This window comes from Camelina sativa, chromosome 17 (genome assembly GCF_030686135.1).
Source record: "Camelina sativa cultivar CO46 ecotype springtype chromosome 17, ASM3068613v1".
In the NCBI taxonomy this organism is placed as follows: domain Eukaryota; kingdom Viridiplantae; phylum Streptophyta; class Magnoliopsida; order Brassicales; family Brassicaceae; genus Camelina; species Camelina sativa.
Genome location: NC_141896.1, coordinates 34,777,565 through 34,795,576, shown reverse-complemented (window position 1 = coordinate 34,795,576; position 18,012 = coordinate 34,777,565). Strand labels below are relative to the sequence as shown.

The window sequence follows — 18,012 nt, the reverse complement described above, 5'->3', positions numbered from 1 at the left end:
AAAACATATGGATCCAGTCCACAAGCTTAAGTCTCATCCTCATAAACTTCTTTTTGGTTTACCATATCCATTTACCCCAATCAAAACACTCAAAAGCACTTTCAAATCCATTTAGCCCAAAACAAAATACCCAATTTAAACTTTACCCGATTTGGAATCATTATCAACTGTCATAAATTGATGTCAACCCCTAAAAATACGGTCGAATCAGAACCGTCGGATCTACAAAACTAAAACTTACATACAAGTCAAGAAATAGTACAAAACTACAACAACATGGCTTGACCACGTAAATGGGCCCCACGTTCCCACCACTTCTCTCTTTCAGACCTAAAGTGAATGAAACCAAACAAAGAAAGAAAGAAAGAACAAAAAAAAGCCTTAAACCCTCCGAATCTACACAACACACTCTCGTCCCTCTTCTCTTCTCTCTCTCCGCCTCCATATTATCTTCCAAGAAACCCAAACCAAATCTAATCCTCTCTCTCTCGGTCTCCTTCATTAACCAAAAACTACCTTACCAAATTACAAATACATATCGAGAGAGAGAGAGAAGACAGAGAGTACGAAGAAAGATTCTAAATTTCTTAAGTCTTCTTCTTCCAACCAGATCGGATCCGAAAAGTTTCCATAAATTTTTAAAAGATGCAGACACCAAACAACAACAACGGCTCAACAGATTCGGCGTTACCAACATCAGCAGGAACAACACCACCGTTGCAGCAATCAACTCCACCGCCTCAGCAGCAGCAACAGCAACAACAACAACAGCAGTGGCAACAACAACAACAGTGGATGGCTGCGATGCAGCAATACCCTGCAGCTGCTATGGCTATGATGCAACAGCAGCAGATGATGATGTATCCTCACCACCAATACGCTCCTTACAATCAAGCCGCGTATCAGCAGCATCCTCAGTTTCAATACGCTGCTGCTTATCAGCAGCAACAGCAGCATCACCAGGGTCAACAGCAGCAGAAGCAGCAGCAGCAGCAGCCACGTGGTGGATCTGGTGGTGATGATGTCAAGACCCTTTGGGTTGGTGATCTTCTTCATTGGATGGATGAGGCTTATCTCCATACCTGTTTCTCTCACACCAACGAGGTAATCTATCTTTCTTCTTGTTCTATGTTTGTTTTTAATGATGCTAGATTTGATATTTTTGTAATTTAGATCGTGATTTGTTTGTTTAAGTTATGTTGATGTTAGTGCGTGGAATCTTTTTTTTTTTCTTTCTTTTTTTGTGTTCTGACATGTAAAGTGATAGATCCGCGACTCTTTTTTTTTTCCTGTTGTTGGAAAGATTCGTTATTGTGAATCCAATGTAAAATTTGGCAAGTTTTGAACTTTTTGATTGTGTTTTAAGATCTAAACTGTGTAGAAGCCAAATGGTTGACATATAGGGTAATGAAGGACATCTTTGACCTGAAAAAGGACAGATTTTTAAAGTTCATTTCATATGGCAAGAAAAGTACATTGCCACATATAGAGAATATTTCTTGTTATAGGAACAAAAAGAACTCCAAACATGTAACAGAGATCTGTTCTGTTTTAACTTATTTTCTCTGTTTTTTTTTTCCTTTGAGCTTATTGTTTCTTGTTTTGTGATGTGTATAGGTTTCTTCTGTGAAAGTTATTCGCAACAAGCAAACTTGTCAATCTGAAGGGTATGGTTTTGTTGAGTTTCTTTCACGTTCAGCAGCTGAGGAAGCTCTTCAGAGCTTTAGCGGAGTAACCATGCCGAACGCAGAGCAGCCTTTCCGTTTAAACTGGGCATCTTTCAGTACTGGTGAGAAGAGAGCATCAGAAAACGGTCCGGACCTTTCGATATTTGTTGGAGATTTGGCTCCAGATGTGAGTGATGCTGTCTTGCTTGAGACTTTTGCTGGTAGATATCCATCTGTCAAAGGTGCAAAAGTTGTGATCGATTCCAACACTGGGCGTTCCAAAGGCTACGGGTTTGTCAGGTTTGGTGATGAGAATGAGCGGTCAAGAGCTATGACAGAAATGAATGGTGCTTTCTGTTCAAGCAGGCAGATGCGTGTTGGTATTGCTACCCCTAAAAGGGCTGCCGCTTATGGCCAACAAAATGGTTCACAAGGTAAGTAATGATGTAATCTTTGTGACTTCATAGCATATGTTTTTGTTTCCATGTTTTCTCTCTGTTTAGTATGCTAGTGGTTTTTTTTTTCTGTTTATGTCTCTTTTAGTAGTGACAAATAAGTTTTTTTGAATATGAATGTTAAGTTTTAATAACTTGTTGATGCTTTCAACATAGTATCTAAAGTGAATTGTAATGTTTTCATTGGATTAGCTCTGACACTGGCTGGTGGACATGGAGGAAATGGTTCACTCTCTGATGGGGAATCAAACAATTCAACAGTAAGTTCTCTTAGCTATTACTCTGCTAACAACAATATACCTCACTCATGCTCATTGTCTTTTACTACATTGCAGATATTTGTTGGCGGTATTGATCCTGATGTTACCGAAGAAGACCTCATGCAACCCTTTTCCCAATTTGGGGAGGTTATTTCAGTGAAGATTCCAGTAGGAAAAGGATGCGGCTTTGTCCAGTTTGCGAACAGGTACTAACCTGTTCTTTGCTTGCCAGCTTACTCATCCAGTAGCGTGGGACTTTGTTCAATCATGATGAACAATCCCGTGGAGATGGGTTTGTAGTTGCAATGTGTGACGTGCCATTGGTTTTGACAGGCAAAGTGCTGAAGAGGCCATCGGGAACTTGAACGGGACAGTCATTGGGAAAAACACTGTCCGGCTATCTTGGGGACGAAGCCCCAATAAACAGGTACAATAAAAATTAACTTGGATAGTATGTTTTGTATCAATGAAACCTTGTATGCATTTCTATTAGTATGGTCCAGGTCAAACTAAGTTTTAGAGTTCTTTTGGGTCTTTTGGCTTTTCCCTCCCCATAAATGGATAAAGTTATAGGAATCCTTAAAAGCCAGAGTCAGTAGTTGACATTAGATAGTAGTAGGTGGTGCATTGCGGGCCATAAAGACCTAGTGGAATTTAGCACCTTCCCACAATTTCTGTTGACTATTTTGATTGGCAAATCTAATGCATATCACCTTGGCCCACTTTTCATTTCCCTGATAATTATCCAATTACTGAAAAAATTGCGATGGTTCAGTCAAGTGTTTCTTCTAATTAGAGAAATTGATAGCTAATTAAAGATTAATGAGCTAGTTGAAGCCTTTTCCGACCAATGTTATTGTTTATCTGGAGAGGTTGTCTTAGTTTCATGTTTGTCTTGAGTCTATTACTTGTTGTAATCAGTGGACAAGCTAACTTAATCTCTACAAGAATGTCCTAGTCTCTTACTGCCCTACATTTGATGTTAACGTTTACTCAATCAACTATATTTTGCATCCATCATTGAGTGAGTCTGTGGCAGGGATAATTAACCTACACGGTAGCTTTTAACCGTGATGATCTGCCGTACGTTTTATTCTATTCACTAACATTGTTCAACTTTTACAGTGGAGAGGTGACTCTGGCAACCAATGGAACGGAGGATACTCAAGAGGACAAGGTTACAACAATGGATATGCTAATCAAGACTCAAACATGTACGCTACTGCAGCGGCTGCTGTCCCGGGAGCTTCTTGAAAGTGTGTTGGTACGTCTCTATCATCAAAAGCAACCGTGAGTCCTGGACTCACGGGAATTGGGTTAAAAAAAAACAAGCCATTGGATGAACAAAGTGATCCGATGATAGTTGTTGGTTCGGAGGTTAGCTCGCACCATCCAAACTAAAACCTCTAAAGTCCAAAGAGGGTTTTGTATCCTGGATTTGAATCTTGCTTATCTTGCTGTCTCAGTCTCTGTCAAAATTTTGGGGTTGTCTAAAACTTGAATTTTATTTCCAGTTCTTTTTAAGTTTATTTGGTCTGTTACGGAGACTTCCTCAAAGCCAGAGTTTGGTTCACAATAAGTAATTTTCCAAATCGTTTGGATCATTTACTACTTGCTTTTCAAGTTTTTAGTTTTTAGAGTCGATTTATCTTGAAAAACTTGATGATTCATGAAAACAAAAAGCTTCAGACTTGTGTTTCTCTAGTCATTCAATATGGTAACCTCATTTGATTGGATCAATTTAAGAGGTCAGAAAAACAACTTACGTTTTTAAAGGTGTAGTAATCTATTGAAATCTCTCAAAACTTTGAATCCTCATCAAATTCTGGTAAAATGTGGGGATTTCCACTCCATCACTTTAACAAAAAAAATTGAATATAATTGTACAACAAAGATGGAATTGATTTGATTGGAACAAGTGAACAACAGTTAGAAGAACATAAGACAAATCCCTCCGAGTGTTACCAGAGAGTATTTGAATAAACGTTATGCAGGGATAAACGAAATAACCACCACAATGTGATCAACCATAACTCTTCTCAGCTTAGCCTCCCTTCTACCGAGTGATGCATCAAAAAGGTCTATTGTAAAGACCAAGCAATGGTTTTTCTCTTTCTTCAACTCGTTTCCTAGCAGCTTCTCTCGCCCTCAATGCAGCTTTCTCTTCTGCGGATACTTTCTTCGGTTTCTCATCTTGTCTCTTTCTCTTGTTGTTGCCAAGATCAACAGATGAAGGAGCTCCTTTCACAGCTCTTTTAGGGTTTAATGAAGCTGAGACAAGGCGGCCAGGTGGTTTCACCAAACTTGGTCCAGCTTCTGAAGTAGGTACCATAGGCTTTTTAACCAGAGGTACTTTAGTTCCTTTATCAGATGATGTTTTAACCGCAGCGTATGCCTCGTCTTGTGTCACCCAATGGCCTGTTACATTACAAGTGTAAGCACACACAGAAAAATTGTATACGATAAAAAAAAAAAAGCTTAATTACCATCACATACCTATTGAATCACTGTAATAGAATCCAGACTTTGAATCATAGTGCAGACCATTGGTCTGGTTGTAATAATAGCCTGAAGCACTGTCAAGCATCCAACCTGCCATAACAGTATGATTACTACACGAAACGAGAAAAACATATCCATGAATGAAAAAGGCTAAGAAATATGCCAATCAAAATGATGAAAGAACCTGAGAGTGACTCAAAAGAGGGAACCGTTTTGCTCTCTGGTGATGATTCTCTATAGAGTTATAGGGCATTAAAACTTATAAGTCAAAAAGTCTTTTGCAAAGATGGGTATAACATGACAAATGGAAAAATCAGACACTGCTTGGTTTTGTTCATACTTTTGGTTAATAAAGGCAATTCACAAATCCAGTTTCATGGAGTAGGCAATCATCTACAACCTCGGTATGTTAGTCTATAACAAACAGATCCAAAGCTAAGCAACAACCCTGAATATAACAGCTACGTTGAACAACAAACTTACTAAATGACATGAGATAATAAAAAGCAATCATTGAGAGAGATACTTACCCGCTGTACCATCCTCTGGTGCACCGTTTGCTTTTGCTACTTGCTGAGCAGTTGCTATATCTTTCTGATAGCTACGAGTTGCTTTCTGAAAAATAAGTTGAAGACAAACAGTGGAGTCAGAAACAAGTATCATTGGCAAAGAAACAAGAATTGAGTGTTGTGATAAATGAAGATTACTCACAGCTTCGATCTGTTGAAGCAATTTTTCGTTTTTCTTGAGCTCTTTATCTTTGGCTGCACTCTTCTCACGCATATCAGTGAGCTTCTTATCAACACATTCTCTATGACGCTTACCAAGCTCATGGTTTCTAATACTTGTTGGATTGTTCTGTATCCAGATCTTACAGAAGTCGCACCATTTGTTCCCTTGGCTAACCCAATACTGCCAAACACCCAAAAAAAAAAAAAAAAAAACTCAATATCAATTTCAATTACGAAACAAGAAGACGAACAAGGGTTTTCGAAAAAAGATTGATAATTTGAACAGGGTTTCGTAATTCGAAGGGAATTGTATAAGAAGTAAGAGAGAAAAGATGCGAATTTTGATTTACCTCAGTCATGGCTCTTGATCAGGGAGATGAAAGATTGAAGCGAAAGCTTAAAACCCACAAAACGAAGTTGCCGGAACTAAAAGAACAACTTTTTATCAAGATTCAGAAACCAATTGATGGAATAATAGATCCTCAAGAGAGAGAAAGAGATTCGAAACCCTAATTCCTTCAACTCGATTCGAAACTCAGAGAGGAGAGAAGAAGAGAAATAAAAGTATATAAAACTGGGGAAAGAATCAGTTTTTCTAATTTATTTCCATCTCTCGAACCGGTTTGTATTGGTTAAGACTAGCCGACTCAAATCTCAACAATTAAAAGCACAGCTGTTAACCGGAAATAACCAAACTCTCGAAGAACCTTTGAAGCCAGCCATAAATCTTTTTTACTTTCTTAAGGAACAGAACTACCGAAGAGACACAAAACTAAAATCTTTCTCTTGACTTCACATAGAAAATGAAAGTTACTGTGGTTGGTCACTATATATTATTACAACAACAATCGTCGAATTGTTCTTGTAAGGAACTTTTCATTCCTTTTACAATCCTGACAAAACTATTACATTTCCAATTCCAATCCAAGAATCAAGAGTAAAGTTTAAGACATCTTTTTTTTTTTTTTTTATCGATTTCACTTTGTCACGGTTGTTTCACTATCTTCACCGTGTAGGTTTCACCGACTGTCGAACAGAGACTCCATGTAACAGTTTAACAAACCCGAAGAAGCTCAGTTTCCCATCTGTGTGTCTGATCCAATCGTTTAGAACCGAATGTACGGTTATAGCTGGTCCAACACCAAGTTCCTGCAATATCAGAACATGTCAGTTGTAAGAGGATATGTCTTTTGTTTGTCGACATTGTTGTATTATAAGCTGAGCTCAGAGTCCAAACTTAAAGGACTTACAGAGGCAAGTTCTTCAATGACAATAGCTCGGTTTCCATTCTTGTCGAATAGCTCGTAAGCATGTCGAATGCTCTGTTCCCAACAATCAAGCGACTCGTGCTGATGAACGTTTATAGCAGCTGCACAAAACTCTTCAAAATCCATTCCTCTGTATTGAAGTCCATTTAGCTGTAAAAGACAGTAATTGAAAGGGTTTTAACGCCAAACTGTTAGAAGCATTTATCAAAAATCCAAGAGAACACAGATATGTGTATTACCAAAGCAAGAAACTCTGGGATCCGAGATTCCTTCATTGCTTCTGTGGCATTGCTTGCAAGTGCCTGTCCAAACAGACAAAAAAGTTGCAATGGGGATTTAATTATTACTACAGAGTTTTTGTATGTCTTAAAGAGGAACATAAGAGAAGTTTTTAGTGTCACAAACCAGTCTAATGCTATCCATTGTGATTAGGCCATCTTTGTTTGGTGCAAGGAGAGAAAATTGAGTTTTCAGGTACAGCATTTCATCTTTGACTAACGTCTTAGACAACGCCTGTAAAAAGAAAGAACATAATAGAATAGTGAGAAAATAGTCTTCAGTATTCTTTTCGACATTTTAAAAAAGTTCCAAAAACATACCCTCAAAGCAGCTTTGCGCAATGGAGAAGATCGCAAGTACGCCTTCATCTGTCTAAAGATCAAGATATCGAAAGGGATATTCATGTCCGTATTATAACCTCGGATCCAAGGATGCACTGAAAAAAGTAACAAGGAACTGGATTTGGTGATTTATGATTACCAAAAGACAGAAGACATATAAATCTATAAAGAGCTGTGAAATTCAAAATAACTGACTCAGGGCTTGGGAGGCTGACATTCTTCTCCGGGGATCCTTAAACAGTAACCGCTTAACAAAGTCTTTAGCCTCAAAAGACAAGAAGGGCCAAGGAGGTTCATCAAAACTCGGGTCAGCTTTAAGAACTGCTCTGAAAATTCCGGATTCGGTTCTTGCCCAAAACGGACGGCTACCACATAGTAGAATGTATGCTATGACTCCAATGCTCCATACATCCGCTTCTGTAGTATATGATCTGTGTAGAACTTCAGGAGCTACGTAGTATGCACTTCCCACTATATCGTTTAGTCTTTCATCTTTCAAGATAAAGGGCACAGAACACAAATTTTTAGGTTACTAACCAGAAGAAAATAGAATCAAAGAAACACTGACATAAGAAAATGTGTGATGATGAACCTGGTCTGACAAAGTCTGATAAGCCAAAGTCTATGGCTTTAAGCTGAGAATTCTCCTCCTTGGAAGTGTACAAGAAGTTCTGAAGATGAAGCAGTAATCAACAAAACATTCCACACATAAACTAAAGGATATACTCTTGTTTCCAGTTCAAAGAAAACTTGGCCTCACCTCTGGTTTAAGATCTCGATGAACAACTCCTTGGAGATGACAGAAAGCTACCACATTTAGGATTTGTATAATCACTGGTTTTGCATCATTCTCTGAGTATTTCCCTCCCCTATAAAAGAAAAACAAAGATGAAACTCTTTGTAAAATCAGCACAATCTTGACCATAAGTATCAAGTTCTCTTTAGTAGCACACACCTTGCTAGTATTCTGTCAAGAAGTTCACCACCTTCACATAGCCTGCAAATTCAAAACTACTTAAATCCCATAACGCAACAATAGGTTCGTTTTACCAAATTCGTAACTAAATCCAACATCAAACAAGGAACTGAAATGTTACAATAACATAATTTTCTTACTCCATAGCAATGTAGACGTTTGCATTGTCCTCAAATGCATCATGGAATTGAACCAGATTCTTATGTCCAGATAGAGCCTGTAGAATTTTCACTTCCCTTCTCACATCTTCTATAGCAATTGCAGTTGTCATCTGCCAAATCAAAAGAATCAACACATTCCATTCTATCAACCGACACTACAATTGACCGAGAACGAGAAACTAAGCTGATTGAGGATTTCAAAACTGAGTAAAAGATGTCAAGTCCTTTAACCTTAGATTTTGGGATGATCTTAACAGCAACCACTTGACCTTTAAGCTCTCCTTTCTTGAACTTAGCAGAGCAAGTGTACCCAAAATGCCCTCGTCCAATCTCTTCCCCTAATTCTACTCTACTCTGAAAATCCTTAGAGAATCCAAACCTTTTGTCAAGCCCTAACTCTTCTTCCTCTTCCTGCGTCGGATTCTTCGCTGTCTGCTGCGCCGCCGGTAAAGCAGATTCCTTTTTCCCTCTCCTCCGCCGTATCGCCGCCCTTATATGTTTCGCCGGAGACGGAGGGTGAAAAGCGCGGCGCAGCTGACGGAGCGGCGTGCTGGTCAGGCTCTTGCTCTCTCCTCTCTCGCTACCGTCGCCGACGTCACGGCTCTTATTCCGGCGGTGACGAGCAGGGCTGGGCGTGTAAAAGGGGAAGAAAGGAGAGGCCTTTGCGGCTGGAGCGGTGGGGAGTGGCGATTTTCCGGGATGGGTAGGGGCAAAATCGTCAATTTGAGGATACTCGTTACCGGGAGTGAAAGGGTTCGGTCTACCGGAGGAGGTGGAGGGTTTGGAAGTACAGCCACCCATAATCTCCGGCGAAAGGTTTTTTAAAAAAGGAGCTTGCTTTATGATAAAATTCACAGTAATGCCATCAAAGGTATGATTTTTAGAGGAGAGAGAGAGAAGCAGAGGAAGTGTAACTGTTAGAATTGAAATTTCAATTTTGAATCTGAAGTTTTGAAGAAGGAGTAGGAAGAAGAAGAAGAAGAAGAAGAAGAAGTAGATGTATGCATTGGTTAGTAAATTTAGTTGCTTTCGGCCACGTATTAATTGGCCTTATATTTATTGCCCATTTTAAAAAAATAAAATAAAAAAATCTCCGATCTGTTACTATGTTTTTATTTTTAAAATGAGGTCATTTTTTTCAACGGTAGTGACATCATAATTTTTTTTTTGTACGAGTTTTTGTGTTAATTGAATTCAATGAAGCTAACAGAACCTTTAATAAGAGAAAGAAAAATATAGGCTACTGTCAAAAAGAAAGATACTGTATTAGCTGACGGTTGATGGGTACAATTAAAGGATAATTTAGTATCATACTAGTACATTTAATTAACCTTTCTTTGTACAAATACATTATTTCGAAACGAAAGTGTGTCAAAGTAAAAAACAACGAGTATGAATATTGCAAAGAAAAGTTGAATTTTCTACAAAAAAGTTTGATTTCGATTTCAATTTCAACCATGCATTTGATCTTGATCACTTGTAGTTGTAGCTAAGTTTATCACGAAAGTCACGTGAAAGCTGTTCTATGGAATGTCTTGCAAGAACTAGATATAAGTCAATTTCATGGTAACACCGGATGAGATCGACAAACTTGGCTTCACGTATGGAGATAGAGAAGAAGGGTTGGTTTGAAAATTCACCGAGGCAAATCGTTTGAACTTCTCCAAGATATAACACTGACGACAAACATTGGCCAACATTTTAATGTGGGATCAGAGTATCAAGACTCTCGTCTCCGTTAGCATTCAAAGTTGCCTACCCAGTGAACTATACGAATTCTCCAACCGTTATCACTATATGTAGGCTTTCGTGCTAAGGGCGCTAAATGGACAGTGGGTAACATATATACTGATAACACCTATAACGTTTAAATATGTAGTAAAAATTTGAAAAAATATACTACAAATAAATTGTAAATTAAACAATAATTGACAAACAAATTTTTAGAACCGCCTAAAATCGTCTATGACTACCTAAGAGAAAGCTTAAGATTGTTTAAAATTATTTATACCCGTTTAGTAACAAAACGATTCATTTCAGTGCTTAAAAGGTCATCATCTCCACAGTTTATACGTCGTCTGGCCGCCTAGCATGCACCGAGACAGCATTTTAGCATGGCCTAGCTAGCCACTTTTTATAACACATGTTCTTTAAATTAAAAGAAAACTTCAAAAAATTAATTTAAAAAGTAATCTCATTTTTGAACAAATAATTGTTTAGCCTATGAGTATAAATTATGTTATACTTATCTTGGCTGTGTATGTTTTACTTCTCATATAACATGATGATGTATGTAACCTAACTACTCTTTTGTATTTAGACGACATGTAAAATGTCTAATACATTTATAAATTAGCTTATTCTCATTCTTCCACTAACTCTCGTCCTGATAATCTCATGAAGTCGTTGAAGATAATTATAAATCTATGTCTTCCAATCAGTAATCAACAAAGCAATACCTAAAAAGTTAGTTGCTTCCATTTGGAATTTATGGAAGTGCATATCATCATTCAATGCTTATTTGCTTGTTTTTCATATATATTATCAATCGTATTTGTCTCTGATAAAATATATGCTTTAATTCTGAATGTAGAGTGATTTTGAAATTCGGTCTGCTTGTAATTTGGCCTTGATGGATATGTATTTTCAACAATTCTTTGTCAACTATATAATTGCATCATTAATTAAGTCATTTTCTTCAATTGTATTAAAGAATTTACAAGACTTGAACTATATCTAAACTCTTGTCATTTTCACGCTAAGGTGTTTAGTTGTTGCGATAGATAGTATATGTATAATTTTGATCATAGACAAAACCAAATCGAGAACTAAAACTATTGTTAATTCAAGTACGGGAGTTGGATATTATATATACTAGAAAAATGCAAAGACACATATTCCATTACACACAAACACACATACAACTCCAAGTATTTTTTCTCTCTGTGATCCATAATTCCATATGTAGATTACATAAGGTTGATTTTGCACCATATTTTATATATACATATTTTATTCATGGACTTTGGTATATATTATTCATATTTAAAAGCTAGATTATTTCTAGATATGCATGTTATAGAGAGATGATTGAGTGTTTTACGTTCAAACGAGTCTATGTATGTAACTTAACCTGGAAATCCACATTTTGCTCTAATTACTCCATCACTTCCGGTCATAACGCCGACATTCCCCATTTTAACCATTGAAACTGCAAAATCCCTCGAGAACAAATACGGATTCTCGCTGTACGATTTAACCAAGGCGGCGGCTGTAGGATCCGACATTAGGGTTTGGTCGGAATCCAACAGTCCTATGTTATTCATTAAGTTCACGTAGTAAGCATTGTCAAACTTGACTGAGCTAGCTGCGTCAAGAGCAGCGAGCTTAGAGTCCGATGAGTCCACATTAGGACATGTGTCTTTTAGCTTAGAGAGAAGAGACGAAGAAGCAGCTAGGTTTGGGTCAGGCTGTCCAGAGCCCTTGAAGTTGAAGAGCCTGTGCTTGAATACGAAACATTGAGCAAATCCTATAGTATGTGCTCCTACATCCACGTATCATTAAATTAAGTCATATACTAGTATAAGCTCAAAGTAATCCTGAATATATACAATGCCTAATGATGTAGTCTACTCTATTTGGTTTATAACAATCTATTTGCGACCATTATATTTTTCTTTTAATTAAAGTAATATTTCAGTTACTTAATACAAAAGTCAATCGATTTTGATTTTTTTTTTAAAATCTTTATAATGTTTTGAGTTGAATCGAAAGTTGAATAATCAAACCTGAGAGGACAACAACATCCTTGAGGTCGAGCCCAAGGGTCACAAACTTGGCCGTTATATTCTCCAACGGCTCAAACGGAGATGGCAGATTTGTATTCGCCGCTTGCTCACTTGCCGTTAACGAGTCCCTTCGCCCTAAAGGCACCGGCCAAAATGGCCCTCCGGTCTATACATAAAGAAGTCATAAGTAATATGAACTATGGATTCATTATATTTTATTGTCACATTTTAGAATAACGAATTAGGGGTTTCAAGATCACACGTACGACGACGACGGCTTCTCTTGCTGCAAGGGCAACTATGTCCGCGCATGAAACAGTTAAGGGACAAGAACTTTCGATATCAGATTTAATGTCTTCAATGACTTCGAAGCCACGGACTGAGTTTCGGTTTGGCCGAGCGTTTTTCTCTCCTTTGAAATCCTCGGAATCATTCAGAAGTATAGATCCATCACATCCCTACAACATACAATTTAATTACATCCTTCTTCGTAGTATTAATTTTCTTTTCCGTAGTTATACAGATATAATTATGTTTGATACACACATAAAGAGTCATTTTAGTCTATATCTAGCTAGTGGCTTCTACCCTAATATGTATCTTTTATATATTAAAACAGATAGATCTTTTTTTCCTGATTAGTGTTTTCTAAACAGCTTGAGTAGTATAGTTTTCACTAAAATGGCGTGATTAGTTTTTTATAATATATACATAAATGTTGATATATATATATAACGTATGTGTGAATAGTGATATATAATCCACTATATATATGCATGCGTAAGTTAACAAGAAAAAAGAAATATCACGTAACTTACAGTAACAATGAAACAAAAGAAACTTACATTGACAAAACAATCATGGAAATGGAGTCGGAGAAGAGAAGCAGCGATTCTAGAATCATCTTTAAAAGCTCTCCAAACTCCGGACCTAATAATCATCTGAAGACGAGGACAAGAGCGATCATAGAATCGATAGTCGAGATTGCTAGTTAGTCCGTATCCGTGACCATTATTATAACCATTGTAATTATTTCCTGATGGAAACGAGGAGACCAAGTCTTTGGAGAAAAGAGTTAAGATTGCAAGGTAAGATATAAACCAATACGAAATGTTTTTGCAGTCCATAATGATGAAATAAGAAGATGGATTGATCGTAGATTGATTGTGTATTGCTATGATGATTTTAGCTTGTATTTATACACCAAACCGAGGTGTATTTAGATTAATTATATTAGCCTAAACAAGGGTGCGCCTAGGAGATGCATGCATAACTAAGAAAGTGGGAGTGCCACTATAAATAAGATATTCTAGTGGGTTAAATTTTGAGGATTTTGTAATTTTAGGTTTCTGTCTTTTAGTTCAGTCACTTGACAAAGTAAATGTTTTGTTTTTAGCCGTTTTAACATGTGACTAATTTTTCTCGAATTAAGATGTCATATCATACAAAACTTTTCAAGCTTTCTTTGATAACGTCATACATACTTTCAATTAAAAATAAAAATTTCGCAAATTCGTACTTAAGTTTTGAATAGTGGAAGGATTAGTGCATGAAATATTCTAAAATAATCATATAGTGCCCCCACTTTCGTTTCTTATTGATAACCTAGTGAGCATTGGCGTGTTCACCGCAGCCAATGTAATCAAATATATATTCTCTCCATTGTATGAATGTTGTATTTTGTATAAGAGTTAAGAAAACAAATTAAAATTGTATTAACATAATGTATTTGATAAAGAAACTGAGTATTTATTTTGACCAAAACAAAATAAATATCACTCTATGTATATAGCAATTTTTTTCAGTTTAAGTTGGCCAAAAGAAAAAGAAAAAACTGTTTTCCATATAGAAACCACGTATATCTGCATCACCAAATGATTTTAATTTTAAAAAGAAAAAACCTGTTAATACTCTTTGAAACACCATCTAGTTCATAATTTTCCATCTAAACCACGAAATATAGTCAACGTAAAACATTTATAAATCCCTCTAACCTATTTTGGATTTTACGAAAAAATTATTCATATTTGTATTTACTTAACTTGTAGGAAGGAAAACTGTAATCAACAAGATCGATAAAGCCGGCCCATGTTTGAAGAGGATGATAAGGACACTCGAAAACTGCATGGTTAATTTTGTTTTTTTGGCTGTCATGCACACATTTCTGACAAATGTTATCACAATGTATCCCTAGCTCGTTGTATAACTCTTGAGTTAAGTGTTAGATAACAAGATTGGATGTCATATAGAGTGTTTGCTTTGAATGAACTTAAGCTAGCTTTTAGGATTTAAGAAACAAGTAAAGGAGAGATATCATTAATTTACTCACTAGCTATTTGTCCCATCCAGGTCTGGCTCCGACCTAAAGCCAACTAGCTTGTGTGTTTTGAGTAACAATCCTTTCAAATATTTAAGGGTCATATTTGGATTTAATTTGGAGATAAGTAATTTGGTATAACTGTAGACCTCTCTGTTGGTCTGATTTTTCCTAATTTAAAATTTTGTTGATGCAAATTATATTTAAATATTATTCTTTTATGGGACATGTTTCTATAATTTGTTTTAGGCTGGAAGAGTAAGATAAGTAAGATAGTAAGATTAGAGCTATTTTTCCCACCCCATATCTTTCGAGCTATTTTTTTAGTTGAGTACTCAAAAAGCATTTCATTGGTGTCTTGAGTGATATGACCGTCTCATCTATGATATTGATACTGGTTTATATATTATCTGAAAAGTCTCATATGGTCGCCCCTAGAGATTGAAGATGTTGTGTTGATTGAAGTTTTGTAAGATTCATAACATGTGGTGAAAAATTTACTAAGTGACTATAATGGATGAGACATGGATACAAAGATACATCATAGATGTTTCAGTGATGGTGCAACAGTTAAGACAAAGACAGTGGACAAAACAGACACAGACACAGAGGATGAAGTATACTTAATACAAATGCTGGTAGAGCTGATACAGATGATGAAGTATTACTTGATACATATGTTGGTAGAGCAAAGCAAAAATAGAACTTAGTAATTGTGCTGACACAGTAATTGACACAAAGCAGAGAATGTGTTGAGTTGAATCAAGGAACATGCAGTTAGATATATCGGAGGATATATCAAACGTCTGAAGCAGTTCTTGTACTAGTTGTGACGCTAATATAGGAAGTAGTACAAGAAGCTGAATTGAAGAGTTTGAAGTACATAAGTTTAAGGCCGACTTGGACAAAGCCAAGTGGTGGGTGCTGAGCTGGATGAACATCTTGAATGGAAGATTCAATATGTGATCATGCAGAGAAACTTTCCTATTTGTTGTATAATAAAAATACATATTTGTTGTATAATAGGAAAATTGTCAACCTTAGAGGTTGTGCAATTGTTAATCTTCCAATTCCTATTGGTTGTATAATAGGAAAGTTGTCAACCCTAGGGGTTGTGCAATTGATATAAATACCAAGAGGACGCTTTATGAAGACTTGCGCGCGTCAAGGTAGTTTTGATAGATGCACACAAGATGTGTGGTGTGTCGCCCCATCAACAAGATAGAGAGATCTTTTGATGGTTTTTTCATCTAGAAAAGAATGGCATAATAGTACTTGTATCATATGCTTTGTAATTGCTATCTTATTCTAGTGAATTTGTTCTGAACTAGGTCTCGAGGATGTAGAAAAAACCGAACCTTGTTAACAAAGCTGATGCGTTATTTACATTATGATCATACAAACTTAAAGTCCATTGTACACATACTTAAGCATCTAGAGTTAGTCACAAATATGCGTCTTCAGAGATGTCCGAGAACCAACTTAAATAGACGAAAACCATATTTAATTTATGCATGCATGCTTAAAATCAGTGAACGATATATTCCAATACAACTTTTTCCTTACTCGAAATGTTAATTAAAAAATGTCTTTTTGGTAAATAGGAAAATAATTACGATCTAAACCTTGTTATTTTTGTAGTTCTTTTTTTGTTAAAGGTTATTTATGTAGTTCGATCTGTTATACATATTCATCACACTTGTTGATCACTTTTCAAAACAAGTATATGTAAAAAATAAATCAAATATTGTCAATTATTTGACATCAAGAGGATGGCGCAACAATCCACTACCCATGTTTGAAGTTTTTATTTTATTTGTTAAAGGGCCATGTTGGAAGCTTACTCGAAAGTATACTCGACGACTTGAGAACCGAAGTCTTTGTTTCCATTGGTTGGCCAGCGCTTCCAACTTTCTATTTCACTAGCAAAGTGGATTTATGACATTTCACGAATCACTTGTGGCAGCATTATTATCCATAATTGTGTCTCTTTCACTATAAACAATATAATCATATATCTCCCTCTTCGTATTCTTTAAGAAATACTGTTTCATTGACTGAAGTTTGTAGTTTAGTAGTGCGTTCGTGTAATATCGCCATTGAGAAAATGGTACTCATACCTTTCAAATTGAGTAATATTTATTTTATTTTTTTTTGTCAACCATTGGGCCACAATATGCCGATCCATTAGTTAAATCCCTACATTCGTAGAGAGCGGGACTCCATCTCTAATGTGATGATGCCTTGTGCATTAAAGACTTACCATTGGCCATTGCACTAAAGTCACTTCACTATTTATCCTAATTTTATTTTTCAGATATTGGGTGTTTAACGTTTTTCTTTTAACTATTGGGCTACAATAGACCAGCCTATTAGCCAAAGTCTAACATTCGTAGGGAATGAGAGTGCAGGTTGATCTCTGGTGTTTAATATTTTTTTGGCTACCATCTTATTATTCGCCAGGTTACTCGATATATTATATTATCTATAAATACTGTTTTATTAATATTATTAGATTATTAACATTTCATAAATAAATAAATTTACATGTATTATTTTTTATAATACCAAAATTACGATACGAAGTTTCAAATGTTTGCACTCAATGTGAAATCATCTTTTATCATATAAAGCACGAGTCACTAGACCAGTAAAAATATGTCAAATAGATTTTGTTTTCAAATATTTATATCCAAAAAATCGATGAAATTGGTAAGAAAAAACCAATAAAAAAAAACCTAAAAACAACGGTCAAATTTTCTTTTTTTTTTTAACGTTATTTTACCGGCAAGATATTTCAGTGAGATCTAAATTGAAAATAAGTTATATATTTTTTTTAAAAATCTATATTTCCTAAAACTGCAAAATTTTAGATCCCTAAATTTGCTCACACTACTGCTACCATGTTCGAAAATCAAGATAAAATATAAGTCATGTTTTCAAACCGTTTGATCACCTATTTAAGAGCTTGACTGGTTCTTCCGCTAACTCCCGCAAACGCTACGTTTGCGTTTGCGGGCGGTTGCTAGCGTTTGGGGCCAATCACACAAATCGCTCCCAATCGCTCCCAATCGTTCCCAACCGTTGAATTCCAAAAGCTGGTTCCCGCAAGCGTTTGCGGTTGCGGGCGTTTGCGTTTCAAATTTTTTTTTTTTTTTGAGAAAAAATTTGAAACAAATCAATGATAATGAAATATATTTTATATATATTTTTTACCTAACTATTTTATTCATTAAGAATGAGACAAAATGAAGTACGGATATGATT

The 18,012-nt window shown here is 36.1% G+C and overlaps 4 protein-coding genes across 6 annotated transcripts; 1 reads left to right on the top strand and 3 right to left on the bottom strand.

The window, feature by feature from the left end:
• Nucleotides 1-257: 257 nt before the first annotated feature.
• LOC104758265 (polyadenylate-binding protein RBP47A) lies at nt 258-3,986 on the top strand. Its single transcript, XM_010481094.3, has 6 exons — nt 258-1,104; nt 1,618-2,101; nt 2,315-2,382; nt 2,458-2,588; nt 2,716-2,809; nt 3,508-3,986. Exons 1-6 carry the CDS (start codon nt 646-648, stop codon nt 3,634-3,636), a joined length of 1,365 nt encoding a protein of 454 aa, XP_010479396.1. The 5' UTR covers nt 258-645; the 3' UTR covers nt 3,637-3,986.
• Nucleotides 3,987-4,205: 219 nt separating this feature from the next.
• LOC104758263 (zinc finger protein ZOP1) lies at nt 4,206-6,413 on the bottom strand. Of its 2 annotated transcripts, XM_010481093.3 has the most exons (6): nt 5,966-6,191; nt 5,596-5,796; nt 5,415-5,499; nt 5,069-5,118; nt 4,879-4,974; nt 4,206-4,800 (listed from the first exon to the last, which is right to left on the bottom strand). In XM_010481093.3, the coding sequence occupies exons 1-5, from the start codon at nt 5,972-5,974 to the stop codon at nt 4,879-4,881; spliced, it is 441 nt and encodes a 146-aa protein (XP_010479395.1). In that variant the 5' UTR covers nt 5,975-6,191; the 3' UTR covers nt 4,206-4,800. The 2 variants fall into 2 exon arrangements, with proteins under 2 accessions (XP_010479395.1, XP_010479394.1); XM_010481092.2 differs by lacking the exon at nt 5,069-5,118 and having other exon boundaries at nt 5,966-6,413.
• Nucleotides 6,378-9,676, bottom strand: LOC104758262 (CDPK-related kinase 8). Of its 2 annotated transcripts, none has more exons than XR_015586380.1 (11): nt 8,872-9,665; nt 8,620-8,750; nt 8,459-8,500; nt 8,264-8,372; nt 8,096-8,174; nt 7,719-7,995; nt 7,483-7,598; nt 7,289-7,396; nt 7,123-7,185; nt 6,866-7,033; nt 6,378-6,764 (listed from the first exon to the last, which is right to left on the bottom strand). XR_015586380.1 is itself a non-coding variant. In XM_010481091.3 (11 exons), exons 1-11 carry the CDS (start codon nt 9,439-9,441, stop codon nt 6,621-6,623), a joined length of 1,827 nt encoding a protein of 608 aa, XP_010479393.1. In that variant the 5' UTR covers nt 9,442-9,676; the 3' UTR covers nt 6,378-6,620. The 2 variants fall into 2 exon arrangements, 1 of the variants encoding a protein (XP_010479393.1); XM_010481091.3 differs by having other exon boundaries at nt 7,699-7,995; nt 8,872-9,676.
• Nucleotides 9,677-11,521: 1,845 nt separating this feature from the next.
• On the bottom strand, nt 11,522-13,699 carry LOC104758261 (peroxidase 10). The gene is made up of 4 exons (XM_010481090.3): nt 13,274-13,699; nt 12,695-12,886; nt 12,429-12,594; nt 11,522-12,184 (listed from the first exon to the last, which is right to left on the bottom strand). The coding sequence occupies exons 1-4, from the start codon at nt 13,553-13,555 to the stop codon at nt 11,769-11,771; spliced, it is 1,056 nt and encodes a 351-aa protein (XP_010479392.1). The 5' UTR covers nt 13,556-13,699; the 3' UTR covers nt 11,522-11,768.
• Between the last annotated feature and the right edge of the window lie 4,313 nt (nt 13,700-18,012).

Coding starts and splice junctions, on each gene's coding strand:
- LOC104758265 (XM_010481094.3), top strand. CDS start 646: ATGCAGACACCAAACAACAACAACGGCTCAACAGATTCGGCGTTACCA. Junction 2,102..2,314: donor CCAACAAAATGGTTCACAAG/GTAAGTAATGAT, acceptor TCATTGGATTAG/CTCTGACACTGGCTGGTGGA. Junction 2,810..3,507: donor GACGAAGCCCCAATAAACAG/GTACAATAAAAA, acceptor CAACTTTTACAG/TGGAGAGGTGACTCTGGCAA.
- LOC104758261 (XM_010481090.3), bottom strand. CDS start 13,555: ATGGACTGCAAAAACATTTCGTATTGGTTTATATCTTACCTTGCAATC. Junction 12,887..13,273: donor TCCATGATTGTTTTGTCAAT/GTAAGTTTCTTT, acceptor TGTATGTTGTAG/GGATGTGATGGATCTATACT. Junction 12,595..12,694: donor CAAGAGAAGCCGTCGTCGTC/GTACGTGTGATC, acceptor CTTTATGTATAG/ACCGGAGGGCCATTTTGGCC.
- LOC104758263 (XM_010481092.2), bottom strand. Junction 4,975..5,414: donor ACCAGAGGATGGTACAGCGG/GTAAGTATCTCT, acceptor CTGTTATGGCAG/GTTGGATGCTTGACAGTGCT. Junction 4,801..4,878: donor CTATTACAGTGATTCAATAG/GTATGTGATGGT, acceptor GTAATGTAACAG/GCCATTGGGTGACACAAGAC.
- LOC104758262 (XM_010481091.3), bottom strand. CDS start 9,441: ATGGGTGGCTGTACTTCCAAACCCTCCACCTCCTCCGGTAGACCGAAC. Junction 8,373..8,458: donor CTTGACAGAATACTAGCAAG/GTGTGTGCTACT, acceptor TTTCTTTTATAG/GGGAGGGAAATACTCAGAGA. Junction 7,996..8,095: donor ATCAGACTTTGTCAGACCAG/GTTCATCATCAC, acceptor TTATCTTGAAAG/ATGAAAGACTAAACGATATA.